This window comes from Erythrolamprus reginae, unplaced genomic scaffold, assembly GCF_031021105.1.
Source record: "Erythrolamprus reginae isolate rEryReg1 unplaced genomic scaffold, rEryReg1.hap1 H_5, whole genome shotgun sequence".
In the NCBI taxonomy this organism is placed as follows: Eukaryota; Metazoa; Chordata; class Lepidosauria; order Squamata; family Dipsadidae; genus Erythrolamprus; species Erythrolamprus reginae.
Genome location: NW_027248506.1, coordinates 193104 through 216071, shown reverse-complemented (window position 1 = coordinate 216071; position 22968 = coordinate 193104). Strand labels below are relative to the sequence as shown.

General features: G+C 40.8%; 1 protein-coding gene across 1 annotated transcript in view; it reads right to left on the bottom strand.

The window, feature by feature from the left end:
• The window catches only part of LOC139155725 (dentin sialophosphoprotein-like), a 57068-nt gene that overhangs the window by 13641 nt on the left and 20459 nt on the right, over nucleotides 1-22968 (bottom strand). Inside the window, exon 6 of the mRNA XM_070730992.1 lies at nucleotides 16194-16244. Within this exon, the coding sequence (XP_070587093.1) occupies nucleotides 16194-16244 (51 nt within the window). The remainder of the gene's footprint in view (nucleotides 1-16193; nucleotides 16245-22968) is intronic.

Sequence of the window (22968 nt, the reverse complement as noted above, 5' to 3'; positions counted from 1 at the left end):
CCTTTTCCTGGTGTTCAGGGTTACTGCAATGTGTTTGTGTTCGTCTCAATGGTGTCCTCCCGCAGTTTCTCTGGTGGGAAGAGTGGAGATGGAAATGGGACACTTGTTTGGTGTGGGTAGTTCTCATATTCTGTGGTAGCAAGGCAAGGCTAACCACTCTAGCCTTCTGCTTTTTTAACTGGGGACATTGGGAACTAATATCATGCCAAATCTGTGGTTCTCCAGATGTTTCTAAATTATAGCTCTGAGCGACTCCACTCAGCAGGGACAAGCATGGAGGCTTCCGTAACTTTTGAAGGCCATATCTAAGTCCAGATGTTCATCTAATCTGGTATTGTTTTTTTATTCCCAGGGTTGCGCTTTATCTCTGTTACTAGAGATGAGTTTTTGGTTTGGCCAGCCTGTCGAAGCTGTTGCCCGGGCTGTGGCCCCCATGCATGCTACAGCTACTAGGAGTCACAGGTGAGAGGTGAGTGACAGGTGGGGACCAAAGGTGAACTAGCTGCTCCCAAAGCTGCCCTAAATGGGCTGGACATGACATGCTCCTACACCAGAGGTGCTACCCCTCCATGAGCACCGCATACACCCCTGCTGAAAAATAACTAATAAATAAATCTCATCATGTACTTTTATCTTGAATCACTGTTTTGCCTCTGTCCTCAGCTGGGGGTCCAGCAAAGTTGGCCTTCTCCAGGTCCCATCAGCCAGACAATGTTGCTTGGCGGGGCCTTGGGGAAGAGCCTTCTCTGTGGGGGCCCCGGTCCTCTGGCATCAGCTCCCCCTGGAGATTCGCACTGCCCCACCCTCCTTGCCTTCCGTAAGAGTCTTAAGACTGAACTATGTCACCAGGTTTGTTTTTAAATATTGGATTTTTAAATTGTAATTTTAAATTTAATTAGATTTGCCGTTGTACTGTATTGTTATATTATATGCTGTTAGCCGCCCCAAGTCCTCGGAGAAGGGTGGTGTTCAAATCAAATCAAATCAAATCAAATCATAAACAAACAAACAAATAAATAAAGGGAAGACATGAATGCCATTGGTCTAGTCAACCAACTCTTCCTTTAAAGAATTTATCTGATGTGAGACAAAGTGGTATTTTAGGAGCCGGTGTTCAATTTGCTTAAGCCTTTTAAATATACCTTTCTAAGCTCAAGGTTGTTTCTCCTAGCTGGCAAATATTAATCCAGGATAAGGACTTGCCCAGAAGATGAGTACAGCAGGAATTAAAATATTTGAATAGCTTTGGGGCCAACCCCAAAAGTATATTTTTGTGCCTGTTTAGATGTCCACTGCAGTAGGAAATAGCATTTTTATGTAACTTCCCCTCTTGAAAGTATTTACAAACCAAATACAAGTGGGTTTTTTTAATAGATGTGTCTTAGGGATGGGCATTCCTGAGTCACATCTTACTCAAAGCTCCCAGATCCTTTTTCACACTTCACACTTCTTTAAATTTGTGCTGTTGCTTAGATGTTACGATTATTGAAGAGTTCTCCAGGTTAAAAATAAGGAACAAAACAGCCTACCGCCTGACTGCACTGTTCACCCATTTTGAGACTGTCAGAAATCACTTCCCCTAAATCCTTCTCTTCTGAAGTTTTTGCTAGCACAGAACTGCCAATGCAATACTCAGATTGAGGATTCCTTTCCCCCAAGTGCATTACTTTACATTTGGAAACATTAAACTGCAGTTTCCATTGCTTTGACCACTTATCTAGTAAAGCTAAATCATTTGCCATATTACAGACGCCTCCAGGAATATCAACCCTATTGTACACTTTAGAGTCATCAGCAAATAAGCAAACCTTCCCTAGGGTCCAACTTTGAGTTGGATCCAGAAACTTGAAGATCTGGGCCCAAGACATCTTGGAAGGAGAGACCAAAGAGTGTCAAACTTCCTACATTTGACATTGTGAACGCATCCAGTTGATGTGGAGCTTTCTCTGGGGAGCATTGAGCTTAGTAGGTTCTGTAATGTACTGTGTCTTTAATAAGTTCTGGCCTTTACATCTGCATTACCTACAGCAGTGTTTCCGAACCTTGGCAACTTGGAGAGATCTGGACTTTAATTCCCAGAATTCCCCAGACAGCATTCGCTGGCTGGGGAATTCTGGGAGTTGAAGTCCAGATCTCTTCAAGCTGCCAAGGTTGGAAAACACTGACCTACAGTATAATAAAGGGTGCTGAGAGCTCTAAAGGCAACTCTGGAAAAGGAAGATAATTGTGGCATTGAAAAGGCGAGTTGTTAAGCCTCAGCACAAACTTCTCTTTAGGGGAAAAAAACCACACAAATTCGTGCCTTTGAGTTCCAAACTATTGCTTAAAGGTACTTTTCTTGTGTGGCTGTATCGGGGTTTTTTTTTTTCTGTTTTACTGATTATACCGTAATTTCTATAAAGTGGTTTTGAATAAGAACAGAATTTGGAGGAAGACCTTGGAGGTCTTTGAGTGGACACTCTACCATAGAAACATAGAAGGTTGACGGCAGAAAAAGACCTCATGGACCATCTAGTCTGCCTGATACTATTTCCTGTATTTTATCTTAATCTATGTTTATCCCAGGCATGTTTACATTCAGTCACTGTGGATTGACCAACCACGTCTGCTGGAAGTTTGTTCCAAGGATCTACTACTCTTTCAGTAAAATAATATTTTCTCACGTTGCTTCCGAACTTTCCCCCAACTAACCTCAGATTGTGCCCCCTTGTTCTTGTGTTCACTTTCCTATTAAAAACAGTAAAATAATATTTTCTCATGTTGCTTCTACCAGTGATGGTCCATGCCAACCGACATTGTTTAGTCGAAACAATGTTTCCCATAGGAATCAATGGAAAAGCGATTAATGTATGCAAGCCCAAAATTCACCCCTTTTGCCAGTCGAAGCGCCCGTTTTTGCACTGCTGGGATTCCCCCGAGGTTCCCTTCCATTGGAAACCCCACCTCCAGCCTTCCATGTTTTGCGCTGCTGCGATTTCGCTGAGGCTCCCCTCGCTGTGAAATCCCACCTCCAGACTTCCGTTGCCAGCGAAGCGCCCATTTTTGCGCTGCTGGGATTCCCCTGCAGCATTGCAAAAACATGGAAGTCGGGAGGTGGGGTTTCCCATGGAGGGGAGTCTCAGGGAAATCCCAGCAACACAAAAACGGACACTTGGCTGGCAATGGAAGGTCTGGAGGTGGGGCATCCCAACAGTGGCGGCGGGTTCGTAAGGTGAAAATAGTTCGGAAGAAGAGGCAAAAAAATCTTAAACCCCAGGTTCGTATCTCGAAAAGTTCGTATGATGAGGGGTTCGTAAGACGAGGTATCACTGTATATATATTTGGGAAGCTCTCTAAATGGGTCTAACTTTGAAGAGTGTTCAGAAACTTCAAATCATCCAAAATGCAGCCGCGCAAGCAGTTATGGGTCTTCCAAGGCATGCCCATATTTCATCATCACTCCGTGAACTGCATTGGCTGCTGATTGGTTTCCGGACACAATTCAAAGTGTTGGTTATGACCTATAAAGCCCTTCAAGGCATAGGACCAGATTATCTCTGAGGCCGCCTTCTGCCGCACGAATCCCAGCGTCCAGTAAGGTCCCACAGAGTGGGTCTACTTAGGCTCCCACCAACCAAACAATGTCAGCTAGTGGGGCCTAGGGGAAGAGCCTTCTCTGTGGGGGGGGCGGCCCTCTGCAATCAGCTCCCCCTGGAGATTCACACTGCCCCCACCCTCCTTGCCTTCCGAAAGAGTTTAAAAACACATCTTTGCTGCCAGGCCTGGGGACATTAGACCTTTCCCCTGACCAACGAATGTCATTAGTGTGATTATTGAATGAATGCAAATGAATGTTTTAAAGTTAGAATTTTTAAGAATCTTTTTAGTATATTAACTGGATAAACTGTATTGTTATGTTTTTGGTATATGCTGTGAGCCGCCCCGAGTCCGTGGAGAAGGGCAGCATACAAGTCCAATCAATCAATCAATAAATAAATAAATTTCCTAAAATATTTCATTCCTCCAGGAGGGGGATAGGTGCTAAATTCCTACAAACTAATGGAAAGTAGAGAAAAGCAAAAGAAACAGACACAGATCGGGACATTTATTTTATTACCTTCAAACATAGAATCGAAAGGTTGAAAATGAACAAACACAAAATCAAATGTCGTGCAGAAGACGACAAAAGCGGTCTTAAATAGCTGTGGCATGTTACTCACAAAAATACCCTGCAGATGATAATGAGACATGCATTCGAATAGTTAAATACACAAAAATCAGAATGCTGGTGAGCCTAACAACAGCAAATGACGCAAACGAAACATCTGGACATGAAAAGGCCATTTCTACATTGTGTGCTAAAAGAAGACATCAATGTGGGGAAAGCATCAGATTCAAAGACTCAGGGAAGAGAAAGTTCTGTGTGCAAATTACAAGAATATATATGGATTTAAACAAGTTACCCAAGCAGGGACCACAGAAATTAAACAAAGTTTAAATCACCAAAAGAAATCACTCAAACCAAGGCCAATTCACGTCTAGAGACTGAATAACAGATGAAGTTTTGTATTGTGGAAATGGCCCGGGAATGGCACGACCAATAGATTTCGACCCGGGAATGGCACAACAGAGAGAGTTCCGGTGAAAAGTTATTTATTTATTTTATTTATTTATACATTTGTCCAATACAAAAATACATAGGAAGAAAAATAGACATGTAGTAATGTATATAAGGGTAAAAGTGAACTTAGAGGAGAGGATATATGAAAGGAAGAAGAATATATAAGATAGGTGAGAGAAAGGAAAGACAATTGGACAGGGGACGAAAGGCACATCAGTGCACTTATGTACGCCCCTTACTGACCTCTTAGGAACATGGAGAGGTCAATCGTGGAGAGTCCAAGGGAGAAGTGTTGGGGGTTAGGGGTTGACACAATTGAGTCCGGTAATGAGTTCCACGCTTCGATAACTCGATTGTTGAAATCATATTTTTTACAGTCAAGTTTGGAGCGCTTCGTATTAAGTTTGAATCTGTTGCGTGCTCTTGTGTTGTTGCGGTTGAAGCTGAAGTAGTCATTGACCGGTAGGACGTTGCAGCATATGATCTTATGGGCAATACTTAGATCGTGTTTTAGGCGACGTAGTTCTAGGCTTTTTAGGTCCAGGATTGTTAGTCTATTTTCGTAGGATATTCTGTTGCGAGGATATTCCTTCCGAGGCTTTGGAGAGTAGGTTGACCTCCTCCTCCTTGTGACAACCCCAATGTACATCCCAAAAACAGTATTTGAAATCACCGAATGTGCCTGGTTGCCATGATTTGCACATCTTCTCACAAGGTGTAGCAGCAAGGAGAGAGCTGGAGGTTGAAAAAAAGTCCCTTTTAAAAATAAGGCTACATTCCTGTGGTGTTCCCAAAATATAGTTCTCAATGAAAGGGCAAATGAAAGAGTGGTCTTTTGTACAGAACACTTTGAAATCTTTTTCCTTTTTTTGTTGTTGTTCTTGGTGGTGGTATACTATTATATGGGAAGGGGGCAAACAGGCATTAAGGGTACATTTGTCTGCATAATTAAGCTTGGAGTTTTAGTATTGCATTTTGGTGTGCTAAAAAATATATTCCTGGTTAAAAAAAATATATGGGACGGGCGAAAAGCATGTATTTAAACCAAAAAAAACCCCAAACAAAAATTGACCGCAGGATTGTGGTGAAAAGCAAGAAACATATTTAGAACAACGAGAGCCCTTAGAACAGTGGCTCCCAATTTGATTTTTAATAAGGGCCATTTGAAAATGAGCTATTAACTGAATTTTTGAAAGCTCGCTAATTCTTATATATTTGTGATGAAACAGCTTTCTTTCGTTTACCTATTGTCTTTGTTAAAGTGCATTTCCAAGGGCAGGGGAAGGCAAAGTTGGCTCTTCTATGACCAATGGACTTCAACTCCCAGAATTCCTGAGCTAGCAGGATTGGCTCAGGAATTCTGGGAGTTGAAGTCCACATGTCATAGAAGAGCCAACTGCCTACCCCTGATTTGGAACAATTGCCAAAAATCCTGGAGAAATTGCCCATGTTTTGCTTTTTGTATCTGTTAAGATATTGAATTTAGTAGTTGAAAGAGTAAGTTGTGCAATAGGCCAGAACACGCAGGTGTAGGCAATTTAATAGAGAGTGCTGACTCATCTGTTAGGCAATCAATGCTATGATTGGTTGCCATAGGGATAAAGGGGGCGTTTCCCTCTTTTCCCGCCTTTTTCCTCTGTATATTCTGTATGCTGTTTAAATTTACCTCATGATGTTCTTGTGTTCTTTCTGGATGATGAGCAAAAAAAAAACTACTGTAAGTTTGAATACTGAATATATTTATGTATATATAAAATACTACAAATTTATATTAGTGGCTCTGGACAGCAGCTGTGCAATACCATGACACTATTCAATGTCCCAAATTTTTATTTTTATTTTTATTAGACAAACACAAAACAAAACAAATATAAAAGATATACAAGGGCTTTTATCCACCCCGCTCTTTTCAGAAGTTGTTTACAGTAAACTTTTACATACATAAAATTTCCAGAAACATTATATACTCTTATTTACCTACTACCTCTTTAACAAATATTCTCTGTAATTATCTATTAATTAACCATTATTTATTTTTCCCTTAATTTTTAAAAGGAACATTTGTCCCCCCAGCAACCACAGTTCACCTAAACTGAAGAAAAACAAGGAATTTTCCATAAGGTTCTGATTTTGTATTTTACCCATTATATTTTTTTCACATGAAAAAAAAAAGCTTAAGCTTAGAAGTTTGGGGTTTTTTTCTGGGATAATACAGTAAACCAGGATCCTTTTTTAAAATTAACCAATAAAGACCAATAAAGATATGACAGTATCCAGGCCCAAATGGCTGAAAAAAGTTTGTAGATTTAATATAATTGACTTCTGTGCTGCATAATAATAATAATAATAATAACAACAACAACAATAATAATTATAATTATAATTGGGACTCAAGATGATTGAGTTCAGTTCATTGATCCCTATAAGAATACAAATTAAAACATTTCTTTTTTGAAAACATCCTGTGAAGCAGACACCACCATCTGGGTATTTCTAACTGGTTGTCCGATAGTGTTTTTATACTTTTTGATACTTTTGTAATACTTGTTTTCGATACTTTTTGAAGTTGGTAATGTATTGTCTAGGACAGTGTTTCCCAACCTTGGCAACTTGAAGATATCTGGACTTCAACTCCCAGAATTCCCCAGCCAGAGAATGCTGGCTGGGGAATTCTGGGAGTTGAAGTCCAGATATCTTCAAGTTGCCAAGGTTGGGAAACACTGGTCTACGAAACTAGACTTACAATCCTGGGTCTTGAAAGCTTAGAACTACGACGCCTTAAACAAGATCTAAGTATTGCCCACAAGATCATATGCTGCAAGGTCCTGCCTGTCAAAGACTACTTTAGCTTCAACCACAACAACACAAGAGCACACAACAGATTCAAACTTAATATTAACCGCTCCAAACTTGACTGTAAAAAATATGACTTCAGTAACCGAGTTGTCAAAGCGTGGAACTCATTACCGGACTCCTAACCCCCAACATTTTACCCTAGATTCCTAAGAGGTCAGTAAGGGGCGTACATAAGCGCACTAGTGTGCCTTCCGTCCCCTGTCCTATAGTCTCTCCTATATCTCATATTTCTTCTCTACTGTATCCTCTATAACCTTCATTGTGTATTATTGTGTATTGGACAAAATAAATAAATAAAAATAAATAAATAAACAAATAGCACAGACATTTTAAGCCAAGGGTCCTCAAACTTGGCAACTTTAAGACTTGTGGTCTTCAATTCCCAGAATTTTCCAGTCAGCTATGCTCTATTTTAAGTATTATATGGTTATAGTTGACAACATAGTTAGACATTCTGTTACCCTCCAGAAATTGAGGATTTGGATTTCAGCTACACTATGGGTAGTTAGCAAGGAATTACAGAAACTGAACTCCAAACCTTCTGGAAGGCACCAAATTATCTTTTTCCTCCCCATTTCCAATTTTACTTTTTATACCAAATGACTAAAACTTGCACTTCTGACATTTGAGGGGGGGGGGGAAACCCTCCAAAGTGCATGGTATACATTTGTTTGTCTTTGGGGTTTTTATTTTGCTTTGGGTTCCTTTCAATGTCATATATTACGGAGTTGCTTCTACAATGACAAATCTTCGATGACATTTTGCGTAAGCCACAAAGAAATTCCTAGGTTAAGGATCAGTGAACTGAATTGGATTGTGCACATCAGTTAGGACCGGGGTGGGCTAGTGTCCAGACAGGGGGGAAGTCAGTGGGGTAGTGAAAATGGAGATTAGAACTGCCCCCACCCTCCTCGCCTTTCGCAAGCTCCTAAAAACCCACCGCTGCCGTCAGGCATGGGGGAACTGAGATATTCTTTCCCCCTAGGCCTTTACAATTTATGCATGGTATGTTTGTTTGTATGTATGTTTGGTTTTAGAAATAAGGGCTTTTTACCTATTTTGTATTGGATTTACATGCTGTTTTTATTCTGTTGTTAGCTGCCCCGAGTCTGCGGAGAGGGGCGGCATAAAAATCCAATAAATAATAATAATAAAATAATAATAATAACTCCACGCTAGAGCACCCAATTTGCACTGAAAGATGTTGAAAGAAAATGCAGGGTGTCCTGCATTAGCCACACCTACAGAGTGGTAGTAAAAAATTTGGTAGTCCTTCACTGGTTAGGACTGTCAATCATTTCCATATTTATGTTGTTTTGAGCCAACTCTAAAGAGAGCCGTAGCACACTTAAATTCACCAAGGAGTTCTGGGAAAGGTTGAAACAACTGTGGAGAGGAAGTCCCTCCAGAATACAGGGTGCGTTCCAAAAGTAATTGAATTTCCTGCACCGTTCCTATTGGTCGGAGTGGGACCGAAGCACTTGGAGTAGGTGGGGGGAACACTAAGCTTGGCCGTGAAACTGGTCTCAGTGCTCTCCAAGCTGTGGAAGTGGCAGGATGGGGGCTATTGTAAACCTCTGCGCGCCGACCGTGTCATGAAAAAAATGGATGGAAATTTCAATTACATGACGGATCTTCTAATATACATATTTAAATTCCCTTAGTCCTTACTTCAATATTCACTTTAAAATACATAAAACAATATTATATACCGGTATGTGTGTGTGAATATATGAATATGTGTGTGTGTGTGTGTGTGTGTGTGTGTGTGTGTGTGTGTGTGTGTGTAATACAGAGAAAGGCTATCAAAACTTTTACTACCACACTGTGGGCGTGGCTTATGCAGAATGCCCTGCATTTTTAAAAACATATTTCAGTGCAAATTGGGTGCTCTGGGGTGGAGCTCCATTTTCGCTACCCCATTGGGTTTACCCCATCTGGGCGGCAGCCCACTCCTGTACACACTCTCTCTCACACACATACACACACACACACGCACAAATCTCTCCTGGGTTCCCTTAATTTACAATCCTGGGGGTCCTTTTTCCATACCAGTTTCATTTTTTTTCTTTCAGTTCTAACATCAGCCTTTCCATCTCTGCGCATAATCGTATTTTATGTAGAATTTCCTCCTCCTTGTTGTTGTGGTTAGCTCTGGCCCAGCTCCTGCCCCAAGGACTGTGGATGTGGGGGAGACATCCACATGCTGCAGGCCTGTTTTGCCCCCATTGGAATCTGATGATGAAGGCTCCTCTGACCAAGAAGACATGAGTGACAGGGAGGAGGCGAGTGTGGCAGACAGCTCAGAAGGAGATCAATTATCTAGCTCCTCCTTGGATTCGGAACAAGAGTTAATGATACAGCCACGCATGTGGAGAGTGATGCATAGGCAACAACAACCGAGAGATTATTATCCAAGAAAATGAGGGCGCCTGTGGTTGGGTGGGGCTGTGGTCATTAGTGAGGCTGCTATAAATAGCAACTTGTGGGTTTGGCCATTGTGGAGGATTATCTGATCGTTATGTTTCGTGACTGCTTTGCTGACTTTGACCTTTTGTGTGCTGATTTTTCCCTGCTTTGAAACTAAACGAGAGCAAAGTGTGTTTCACTTTGTGAAAGAAGAAGGACTGTGAATTGCCTCACAGCTGCAAGCTAAGTATCTCAGAACTGATAAGGGACTTGTACAAATGACCAGTTTGTTTGGAGACGAGTGCTCTTTGCTATACCAAAAGAGGGCTTAGTTTAAGTGAATTTTCATTATAAAGAACATTGTTTTGAATTTTCAAACGTGTGTGTGTCTGAAATTTGTACTTGTAACATAACATAACACTTGTGGGTATATTTTTGTTCTTCCATTTCTGAGCGAAAGTTAGCCTTGAAGCGGTCAAAATATGTAGCATTAAGCATGTTGTGCTTCTATCCTATGTGTCTGTCATTATCCCAAGTAAAAAGAGCTCTGTTTTAATTCTATGTTTATTTTCAATATCTCTTCCAGCCATTGCTTTGTTGCTGCCCAGAATTCCCTTGTCTTTTGGCATTCCCACCACATATGATAATATGTACCGGGTGACAGCTTACACTTACAACAGGTTGGTGATAAATGTGAGCCCATTTTGGCTATCCTCATTAAGTGTTTCATATGAAGAAACTAATCTTTATGCAAATAGAATAGAATTCTATTGGCCAAGTGTGATTGGACACACAAGGAATTTGTCTTGGTGCAGATGCTCTCAGCGTACATAAAAGAAAAAGAGACATTTGTCAAGAATCATGTGGTACAACACTTAATGATTGTCACAGGGGTCAAATAAGCAACGAAGAAACAATCAATATTAATAAAAATCTTAGGATGCAAGCAACAAGTTACAGTCATACAGTCCTAAGTGGGAGGAAAAGGATGATAGGAACGATGAGAAAAACTAGTAGAATAGAAGTGCAGATTTAATAAAAAGTCTGACAGTGTTGAGGGAATTATTTGTTTAGCAGAGTGATGGCATTCGGGGAAAAACTATTCTTGTGTCTAGTTGTCTTAGTGTGCAGTGCTCTGTAGCGACGTTTTGAGGGTCCGAGTTGAAACAGTTTGTGTCCAATAATTATGCATTGCTGCAGGCACATTTCCAGTTGGGCTCAGTTCTACAATTCCCATTTTTCATAACTTCATGTTGTATGGCTGGATGGAAACTTAATTAAGGAGGGATCCAACCTAGAACTAAGAAGAAATTTCCTGTGGGATGGAGGTTTTCAAGAAGAGATTGGATAGCCATTTGTCAGGAATGGTATAGATCTCCTGCTTGAGCAGGGGGTTGGACTAGAACAGTGTTTCCCAACCTTGGCAACTTGAAGATGTCTGGACTTCAACTCCCAGAATTCCCGAGCCAGCAAATGCTGGCTGGGGAATTCTGGGAGTTGAAGTCCAAATATCTTCAAGTTGCCAAGGTTGGGAAACACTGGACTAGAAGACCTCCAAGGTCTCTTCCAACTCTGTGATTCTACATTCTAAACTTCTATGGAATGTTGGCCCAGCAAATATTCAAGTCCAGCCGAAAACAGCTGGCTAGTTACAATGCTTGATTTACACAGCAGTGCCACTTTCTGGCTGTCGGCAAAGTTGCAATTTTTACAACTTTAAAGTTAAATTATAGGCTTGTGCCGTCCTCTAACAACATTGTGACTTTGTGCCTTGTTCTGAGGAAGCATCCATTACTCAGGGTTGAATCTGTAAAGGACTACTTGAGGGACTCAAGCACTGTGATAGGAATCCTACTTATATGACAAATATTTGCGAGAGCAATCAGGGGCTTCCCTAAATATGCCCATGTTACACCAACACTCCGCAGTCTGCATTGGTTACAGATCAGTTTCTGGTCACAATTCAAAGTGTTGGTCATGACCTATAAAGCCCTTCATGGCATCGGACCAGAATATCTCCGGGACCGCCTTCTGCCGCACGAATCCCAGCGACTAGTTAGGTCCCACAGAGTCGGCCTTCTCCGGGTCCCGTCAACTAAACAATGTCGGTTGGCAGGCCCCAGGGGAAGAGCCTTCTCTGTGGCGGCCCCGACTCTCTGGAACCAGCTCCCCCCAGAGATTAGAACTGCCCCTACCCTCCTGGCCTTTCGTAAACTCCTCAAAACCCACCTTTGTCGTCAGGCATGGGGGAATTGAGATATCTCCCCCGGGCCTATATAATTTATGTATGGTATGTTTGTAGGTATGTCTGCTTAAAAATGGGGTCTTTTTAACTATTTTAAATTTTAAATTGTATATTATTAGATTTGTTATGAATTGTTTTATTGTGTTGTGAGCCGCCCCGAGTCCATGGAAAGGGGCGGCATACAAATCTAATTAATAATAATAATAATAATAATAATAATAATAATAATAATATTTAAAAAACCTAAACAATGATTGGGTTCATACAGCATACTTAAACTCATATTATATGCATGTGTCGATTGGATTGTTTGAGTCGTGGGTTTTTAAACTGGGGGTTATCATTTTAATATTTATATTTTGCTTCTTTTTATTGTAAATTGTATTTTTTAATATTGTTGTAAGCTGCCCTGAGTTCTAGGGATTGGGTGGCATAGAGGTCGAAGGGATATTGTCATGTTGCATGGTGTGGAAGAAGTTACCCATTACTGCTCACCACCCGTAGCCTATATAGGCTGTCCCCCTTTGTCACATGGGCACAGGTACTTGCTTTGCCGATGTCTCACCTGGATGCCTTGTTCCTTCAATTGGGTAAGTAACTTTTTTTTTGCTTTAAAAAAATAATAAATTGGGTTTTTTTAATTGGGTCTTTTTTTTTTTAGGATTTTTTTGTTGTTGTTAGACATAGCCATAGAATCCACAACCCTGAAGGCAAGCTATTCCATTGATTAATTGCTCTTACTCTCAAAACAATTCTCCTTATATTTTTCCAAATGTTTTTGCTTAAAAACTAGGAAGCATTTCTATTTCTCAAATACATACATATTCTGCTATTTTTGTGACACACTGGAATTCAAATCTTAATACAATATATTAAAAATGTTGCTAGCATAAATATTAAAGCAGGCGAACAATTAATTGGTTTTTTAAAAATCTTTTATTGCTAAGAAGAGGATTGCTTTATTTTTTTTAATTTAAGTCCACTTGTATAAAAAGAAGGGATTAAAATATAATATTTTCCAATACAGCTATACATTTATTACAAAATATTACATACAACCCATATTATTAATGACATTTCTAAGGCTGCAGACCAGCTGACGTGCATTGGAATTTAATACAGGACATGTATTCTCTTGGTCTCCTTCTCAGTGGTCCCGTAGTAACTAAATTCCTAGTGTGACTTAGTCACAAGCCACTGAGTCTAATCCTAATACCCAAATGTTGTACCTATGTCCTTAACATGTTCTTCCTGTTCTTCCTCCAAACCCATAATCTGTTGACATCATGGCAAAGAATTGGAACTTTGTCCCAAAGATTTCTTGTTGAATGGTTCCTAGATTAGGAGGATCTGTGTATTGTGCCACCAGATTTCAGGAGTGCAAATTAGGAGCTAGAGGCATCCATGCATCAAAAAATAATAATATCAGGGAACCCTGTGTACTTAAAGGGAAAACTTCTTATTAAATTGATCATAGATATAATTCAAAACATTGGTTCTCAACCTTTCTAATGCCATGACTCCTTAATACAGTTCTTCATGTTGTGGTGACCGACCCCCAACCATAAGTCTAGCACCAATTCTCCCAACAGAGCTTTAAGCCGATTGGCAGGAAGGTCAGAGGGACACACCCACCGTAAACGCCTGATTGGTGGGATTGTTCCAAGGTGCCAGAATAGAAGCTTTAATTCCTAAGACCATGGGAAATTTGTCTTTCCCCATGGTCTTAGGCAACTCCTGTGAAATGGTCATTTGACCCCCAAAGGGATCCAAACCCCCAGGTTGAGAACCACTGGTTTAAACATCAATCAACCACATGTCTTTGGATTGTTGTGAACACATATGTGCATCTGTGTAAACTATTTTTTTTTTAAGTAGGCCAATGTGAAATGAATATCAGCCTCTAAAGAAGTATTCAAGGGCAGCTGAAAGAGTTTGTGAAGGAAATCTACTGGCAGCTGCCACTGATATCCAAACTCTCCCTTTCTGCAAAATTCCTCAGTTGTTTATTCTGAGAAATTATCAACTGATATTTTTCTTTGAACTTAATTCCACAGCAATCAATGCGTGTCAAATCGGGCAGAAACTGACTTCATTTATTTTTATTTTATTAATCAGATTTGTATGCCGCCCCTCTCCGCAGACTCGGGGCGGCTCACAGCAATAATAGTACAATGAAAACAAATCTAATATTTAAGTTTAAGTTAATTTAAAACCCCAATTTAAAAACCAATCATACATACTAGCATACCATGCATAAATTCTATAAGCCTAGGGAGAGGGAAAGTATCAATTCCCCCATGCCTGACGATGGAGGTGGGTTTTAAGGAGCTTACGAAAGGCTAAGAGGGTGGGGGAAACTCTGATATCCAGGGGGAGTTGGTTCCAAAGGGTCGGGGCCACCACAGAGAAGGCTCTTCCCCTGGATCCCGCCAAACGACATTGTTTAGTTGACGGGACCAGGAGAAGGCCAACTTTGTGGGACCTAACTGGTTGCTGGGATTTGTGCGGCAGAAGGCGGTCCCAGAGATATTCTGGTCCGGTGCCATCTCCTTGGACATTTCTCAGCTGCACTTGTGCTTCATTGGAGCCTCTGGTTCTTCTAGAATTGCCATTTCTACCTGACAACTTTCACATTTCTAAAACAATAATAAATTAAAGGAAAGAATCCTGACCTCCGACTACAAAGTTGGGTTCCCTTTGTTTTTCGTGCATTAAATTAATATCCATCCTGGCAATCGTTATCATCATAATCACTAAAGGGTTTTTTATGGTAAAAGTTACGCAAGAGTTTCCGGCTTTCGAGCTCCTTGCTTCTTGACCAACTGCTATCTTCCGTGCTGTCAGACTGGCTCATAGTGTCCTCTCTGGATTGACCGGGTCTTTCAATAGAATTACTGGCTCCCTCTTTGGATTCGCTGATTTCCGATGACCAGCTTTGCTGATCTTGCCCTTCGTTTGAATTACTGTCATCGCTGCTCGCGCTTTCTTCAGACACTTTGCTGCTGTCGGACGATGCACTTTGAGACAATCTGCTGTCGTCCTCGACGGATTCTTCTGTGTCTTCAGCTGACTCTTCGCTCTCTTCCACAGAAGAGCTCTTCTCACTTGAGCTACTGTGATGCCACTTGAATTCTCTGGATTCGGCGGCTCTTGGTGGCATGCCTCCTGATTTTTCCGCAGAGTGACTCTCCTGAGATTTGCTGGGGTTCGATTCCTCTTCCGTCTCTTTAGACTTTTGCGCAACTTTTTCTTGGGAGCTTCTGGTCTCTTCAAAGGAGTAACTCTGTACATCTTCTTCCGATACGGTGTCTTCATTCTCTCTTGATTGACTTGACTGACTACGAACATCGTCTTCTTGCGATTGGCTATGTGTGTCTTCTCCAGAATGACTGCTCGTGTTCTCTTTCGACTGGCTCTGACTATGCTCCCTGGTTGCATCTTCTTTGGACCAACTGTGGTTATCATCTTCTGTGGACTGGCTATTCTTATCATTTTCCCTGGACCGGCTGTGCTTGTCATGCTCCCTGGACCGACTGTGTTTATCATCTTCCCTGGACCGGCTGGGCTTATCATCTTCTTGGGATTGGCTATGCATATCTTCTCCAGAATGGCTGCTGAGAGTCTCTCTAGATTGTCCCCTGGACGAGCTCTCTACAGACGTCTCAGAATGACCAGTTTCATCTTCCCTGGATTGACTGAGGACATTTTCTGTCGATTGACTCATATCTTCTACAAGTTGGCTGTCTGCCTCGGAATTATCACCATCTTCTTTCAAGGATTTGTTCTGCTCATATTCAGGGCTGTTGTCTTCGTCTGAGTCAGCATAATGATACGCTTTTCTTTCAAAACCTTCTACGGCTTTGCTACTTCTGTGGATTTCTTGGCTGCTTTCCTTTGAACGAACAGCCTCCGGAAGCATGTGGGAATCACTGCCATGGCTCTCAAAGTTCCTTGGTTCATCTCCTTGCATTTCTTCACTATGAAAACCGTATCCATCCTCTTGGCTGCTACTGTAGCTCTCACTTCCATGCCTTCTGCCATAATCAACAACGTGGTTGTCTTGTTCCTCAAGGCTCCTGCTTTCACTGCTGCTGCTACTGCTGCTACTGCTACTATCATCAGAATGATGACCTCCTGTATGACCACCCTCCTGTTCTCCATGAGTTGCGGGAGGTTGTAGAGCATCTGCTTCACTTGGAGACTTAGTGTGCCCGGGGTCTTCACCATTGTTTCCATCTAAAGAGTCATCCCCACTGGTATCTTCTTCGGCTGTTAGATCACTGCCCCCTTTCTCCACAAAAGCATACAGGACTTGTTCTGGGGCATAAACCATGCCGTCATTCTCAACATCAGACTGTTCTTGGGATATTTTGTTAGCCCCAAATAGGTGGCCTTCACTTGGCTCCTCCTGTATCAGGAGACAAAATGGGGGAGGGAAACAACATAGGCTCATTGTAAGACTTTACAGGTTGCATAGGCTTCTATCCAGTTTCATTCATAAGAGTGCATCTCATAGCTACATTTTTAAAGTATATAATATTATTTCCAACATTACTGAATTACTGCCCTTTCCCTCCACAGTACATATACAATGAGGGAATGAGGGGACAAGCAACGAAGCAGATAAGTGACAGAGCAAGAGACAGATCGAGAACTGATTTCTGACAGTCTCAAAATGAGTGAACAGTGCAGTCAGGCGGTAGGGAAAGCAAGTAGGATGCTTGGCTGCATAGCTAGAGGTATAACAAGCAGGAAGAGGGAGATTACGATCCCGCTATATAGAGTGCTGGTGAGACCACATTTGGAATAATACTATGCTCAGTTCTGGAGACCTCACCTACAAAAAGATATTGACAAAATTGAAAGGGTCCAAAGACGGGCTACAAGAATGGTGGAAGGTCTTAAGCATAAAACATATCAGGAAAGACTTAATGAACTCAATCTGTCACGTCTGGAGGACAGAAGGGAAAGGGGGACATGATCGAAACATTTAAATATGTTAAAGGGTTAAACAGGGTTCAGGAGGGGAGTGTTTTTAATAGGAAAGTGAACATAAGAAGAAGGGGACACAATCTGAGGTGAGTTGGGGGAAAGATCAGAAGCAACGTGAGAAAATATTATTTTACTGAAAGAGTAGTACATCCTTGGAACAAACTCCCAGCAGACGTGGTTGGTCAACCCACAGTAACTGAATATTAAACATGCCTGGGATAAACATAGACCCTTCCTAAGATAAATTACAGAAAATAGTATAAGGGCAGACTAGATGGACCATGAGGTCTTTTTCTGCCGTCAGTCTTCTATGTTTCTATGTCAAATGAGACAGTGAGCAACAAAGCCCAAGAGAAAAGGTGAAGGAGAGAGAATATTATGAGTGAGCATAAGAAAAGTAGCTGAAAGTAGACAAGAAAGAATGACAGACATGAAGAATTTGTGGAGATTTTTCAATCACCAGGGCTGTTCCAACTCCAAAGATCCTTTTTCCAAAAGGCAACCTTTCACCTCTCATCCAAAAAGCTTCTTCAGTTCTAACTGACTGGAGGAGAAATGGAAGGATCAGTTGTTAACTTTCTGAGAGTTGTGGAGGCCATATGTTGTATACAGGTTTTGTACAGGTGGGTGTTCCACTTACCAGTTGCTACCGGTACGCTCTTTGGGATTGTTGCAGGTGCGTGCACGCCCATTGGCGCAAGATTCGGCTTCCTCGCATGCGCAGCAATTGAACTCTAATGCGAGGATGCTTTCACACATGAGATTTTGCCTATTTTCAGCAATTTCTTTGCTTCCATGCATGCGCAGAAGCCAAAAAACACTGAAAATTGGCAAAATCTCATGCGAGAGAGCATCCATGTGATTTTGCTTGCTGTGCATGCACAGAAGCCAAATCTCACATGAGAACATGCGGGCATACACCAGGGGCATGGAGATGTGTGCACATCTCCATTTCTGCTATCAGAGCCCTGATCGTACTGTACTGGTTGCAACCCATTACTGGTTGAGTTGTATCCAGTGATGGGCTACCAAAATTTTTACTACCACACCGTGGGCGTGGCTTATGCATTTTGTTTCAACATCTTTCAATGCAAATTGGGTGCTCTGGGGTGGAGCTCCAAATTTTGCTACCGGAACTGCGTTCCTGACCGTCCCCGGAGGAGCCCATAACTGGTTGTATCCCTCTCTGTTGAGGGCGGGCTGTTCAATTCTAACATAAGAGGTTGGTGTCAAAGAGACCATCTATGTCAAAAGTAGGGAGAGGGATACACCACCTATCTTCTATTTAAATGCAGTCCTTGCAGCAGTCCCGCCAAGGTTCCACGGCTGTTTACACTCTGATTTTGCACAGAAGTGATAAAGACAATTTCTAAAATAATCTCAGTTTGAAAACCAATATTGAAGTAGATTTCCTTACCCAGTGTTCTTTGGAATTGCTGTGGTGTGCACCTGGGTGTCTGGACATCTGAAAATATTAGAAGGGGCATTAAGGAGTATGCAGAGTGACCCCTGAGTTATCAACGATACAAATATGCAAAGAAAATGTGAAATTGTAGCAGATATCCAGCAGATTGTCAGTAGATAGGAATAATGGTTCAGTCATACAAGCCAGATACATTAAAGTGTATACAATAGTATTTACTTTAGCAAATATCGTTGTCAGGTTAAACAGTCCAGTCATACACAATCAAATTAGTCGATCACTCTCCATACATTAACAATGCTACAAGCCTTACTTGTCCAGTTTACAAATACATAAACTATATTCGAACACACAGTTCTTACTACAGCAGTCACCATGAATCAGCACAAAATGAGCAGAAAAAACACAGAGAGAAAGAATCACGCTTCTGGCTCCCTCTTGTGGCAACTCCCAACACTAACTCTTAAAGTCAGTGTTTCAATACATGCAAGCATTCATTGTTAGCTTGTTTATATACTGTATTGCCAAACCCAACTGTTACGTACATAGTACTAACAAGAGGAAATACATATTTTTATTGTATATCTAGTATGATCTACTCAGAATCTGGTTTTAAAAAAGGATGGCTGTACAAATGTTATCAATTAATCAATCAATCTCTTAAAAAGGAACTCTTGGCTTAGAGGGGCAGATGTCATTTCAAACTTTTGGAAGAATATTTTGAGTCACCTTAAAATATTTCGAGTACTTACAGGACGAGCCCAGCAGAGGCTACATAACGAGATGAACAAGAGACCAGTTATCTTCATTTTTATTTTACGATGTCTGTAACAATAAAAGATAGATGCCCAAATCAGCAATCGTTTACAGCCCTGGAAAGGATCTCTGATTGTTTCTTCCTTTTTATTGTGTTGAGAGGCATCTTAGCTCATTCACAACAAAAGGCTATTGATGGACGGCATAAATTAATGACAAGATAGATTTGATCCATAAGCTGCTAGATTTACCTTTCCAAAACACAATTTTCAGAAACGACAGCTAATCATCTAACACAGTGCTTCTCAACCTTTCTAATGCCGCAACCCCTTAATACAACTCCTCATGTTGTGGTGAGCCCCAGCCACAAGTCTAGCCAATTCTCCCAACAAAGCTTTAAGCTGATTGGCAGGAAGGCCAGAGGGACACCCCCGCTGTAAACGCCTGATTGGTCAGATTGTAAAAATATGTTTCAGAGTGCCATAATAGAAGCTTTAGTTCCTAACACCATGGGAAATTTGTCTTTTCCCATGGTCTTAGGTGACCCCTGGTCATTTGACCCCCAAATGGGTCCCACAGGTTGAGAATCACTGATCTAACATCTTAGACTATCTACTATTGACCCGCTCCCATCTCTTCCTAAAAGATCTGTAAGGGGCGTGCACAAGTGCACCATTGTGCCTACTCTCCCTGTCCTAATTCCCCCATTTATTTGTATCCATTTCAACTATCCATAAACATGTTTTAACCTATATCTGTTATTTATTTATTTACTTATTTATTAGATTTGTATGCCGCCCCTCTCCGCAGACTCGGGGCGGCTAACAACAGTAAAAAGACAACGTAAACAAATCTAATATTAAAAAATATAAAAACGCCAATTTAAGAGATCAGTCATACATACAGTCATACCATACATAAATTTTATAAGCCTAGGGGAAGGGAATATTTCAATTCCCCCATGCCTGATGACAGAGGTGGGGTTTTAAGAGCTTACAAAAGGTAAGGAAGGTAGGGGCCACTCTGGTATCTGGGGGGAGTTGGTTCCATAGGGTCAGGGCCGCCACAGAGAAGGCTCTTCCCCTGGGTCCCGCCAAACGACATTGTTTAGACCCAGAGAAGGCCAACTCTGTGGGACCTAACTGGTCGCTGGGATTTGTGCTTGACAAAATAAATAAAATACAATAAATACAATCAGATAAGAAGACCAAGACTTTTCCTTCCAGATCATTATTTGGGAATTGGGAAAGTTGTCATTTTAATTGTAATTTTTTAAAAAGACTGATAGTAATAGGCAGAAGGTACAAATGATTATGTCCCAGATGTTGAAAATACATCTGTGAGCAAATTTCAATTTGCTCTCATAGACCTGGGAAATGTGTATAAACTATGAGATTACTGAGTGTATTGCCATAACATGGCATCAGGAGCAACCATCAGAAAAGTCTGTATGTATATAAGTTTATATGTCTTTTCATAGTGTATTGAGAGCAATGTTTAAGGGTTGTTTTATATCCATTTTGGTGCCATAAATTAAATCTGCCCTTTCCCTCCACAGTATACATACAACCACAATTCAAAATGTCTTGTTTTTGCCCAACTAAAATTAATGAAGCCAGAAGTTTTTCCCTTGTCCCATTAATAGATATTTAGGAATAAATTTTCCTGCTTTTGAAAATCATCAATTACTTAAATCTAAGAAAATCTTATTCACAAAGGTGAAATAAACTTATATTCAAAATTTATTTCCTTTATTTATACTCATTAACACTTTTAGTTTTTTAGACATACGTAATGGATATTTTAATTATTATTACAATAAATTTTAAATGTTTACTTTTCAAGAAGACCTTCCTTTACGGTTCTCATTCTACACTTTTACATTTGAAAGATGAAATAATTAAAGCTGATTTTTAAGATTTATAGGTTTCGCAGTTCATAATAATCTACTTCTTCTCTAATTTCTTTCACTATCACTACATATCAGCTGGTGTTTTCTACAGTAGCTTTTTTCATTCTTAACCATTTCAGAACAAAATATAGAAATATTTTTTTACCTTTACTTATTCCAATGGCTCAATCCAGAAGTCCTTGTCTTAAGAAAAAATAGCTCCCCTTACAGCATTAAAAAAAATCGAATCCTATTTTCAAATCCCAGGAATTAGTATCCCCTATGGCAGGGCATGAATTTAAACTCTGCCGCAGTAAAAGAGAGGACCAATCAGCTGCCTTGGGAAAGAGAGTGATGTCACTTGTCACCATCCATCTAGCCTGCCTACGCTTCCCTTCTGCCCCCAGAAGGACCGTTTTCCTAAAAATAAGCTGTGGTTCTCAAAATGACTAGACTGTCTTTTTTTTTTTTTATGAACGATCTCATTTGGATTTCTAAAATTATGGTGTTTCACATGAAGGCAGGTTTATGACTATAAACAATTGCAGCGTCACCCTTGTATAGAGCCAGATGCTCTCATACCTGAAACAAGGATGCTTCCTGCTAACTTAAGTGTTGTACAAACAACACTGCTTTGAATAACCTCATTTGACAGCCATTAGGTAGGAGGATGCTTGGAATAGCTTTTAAATTAAAAGGCAAATTGCTGATTCCCCCCCCCCCCCCCCCTTTGTGGCATTAATGCTGTATGTTTGCTGTAGACAGATTTGGGAAAGTGGGAACTTCTGGTGGAATTTTTATCAATATTTCCATTGTGGCTGTTTTTGTTGCTGAAGACTCAATCTATTTTGGAAATCTGGCTTTAAGGCTTATCCAAAAAGTAGCTTACCTTTTTAACAGAGTCTGGAAGGAGCTGGGCAGCCTATACATTAAATTAAATAATTAAATTAAATTAAATTAATATGGAGGAGACATATTGAATGGTTTTTGAATAATACAGGTAGTTCTCAGCTTACAACCACAATAGAACCCAAAATCTCTGTTGCTAACCAAGACAGTTGTTAAGTGAATTTTGTCCCATTTGATGACTTTCCTTGTCATAGTTGTTAAGTCAATCACTGTAGTTCTTAAGTTAGTAACACGGTTATTCAGCGAATTTGGCTTCTCCGTTGACTTTGCTTATTAGAAGACCACAAAAGTTGACCTCGTGATCCCAGAACACTAGAACTGTCATAAATATGAATCTATCCCCTGTTGTGGTTGGCTCTGGGCTCCAAGTGTTGGTTTGGGAGAATCCTCACGTTATCAGAGACCGGTTTTGCTGCCAACAGCTTCAGACAGTGAGGATTCTGTGTCAAGGGCAAATTTTGGGACTGAAGCAGGATTGGATGATGAGGTAGTTACAGGCAGCCCATTAGCTAATGACCCCATTAGTGAGTCATCATTAGCTTTGGAGGAAGAGGGATTCATAGATGCTCGCAGACGCAGGTTTATGACGAGAAGGTAACAACTGCGCAAGTATCATAGATAATAAGGGAGGACACCCGTGGCTGGAGCAATTAGGCTAATGGGGCTGCTGATAAATTGCCAGCGTCGCTGAGAGTGTGCGTGGGAGATTATCCGGTTGGTGAGAGACAAGTGTTGTTTGATTTTTGGACTACTCCAGGATTTACAAAGATTTTTTGAATATTTCTCAGTTAAGTACAGTTTGTGGACTCTTGAAGGGGTGTGGCTGTGACGCCTTCACAGCTGCCTTTATCCGCTCTGCTTTTGTTTTTGCTTTTCATAGCATT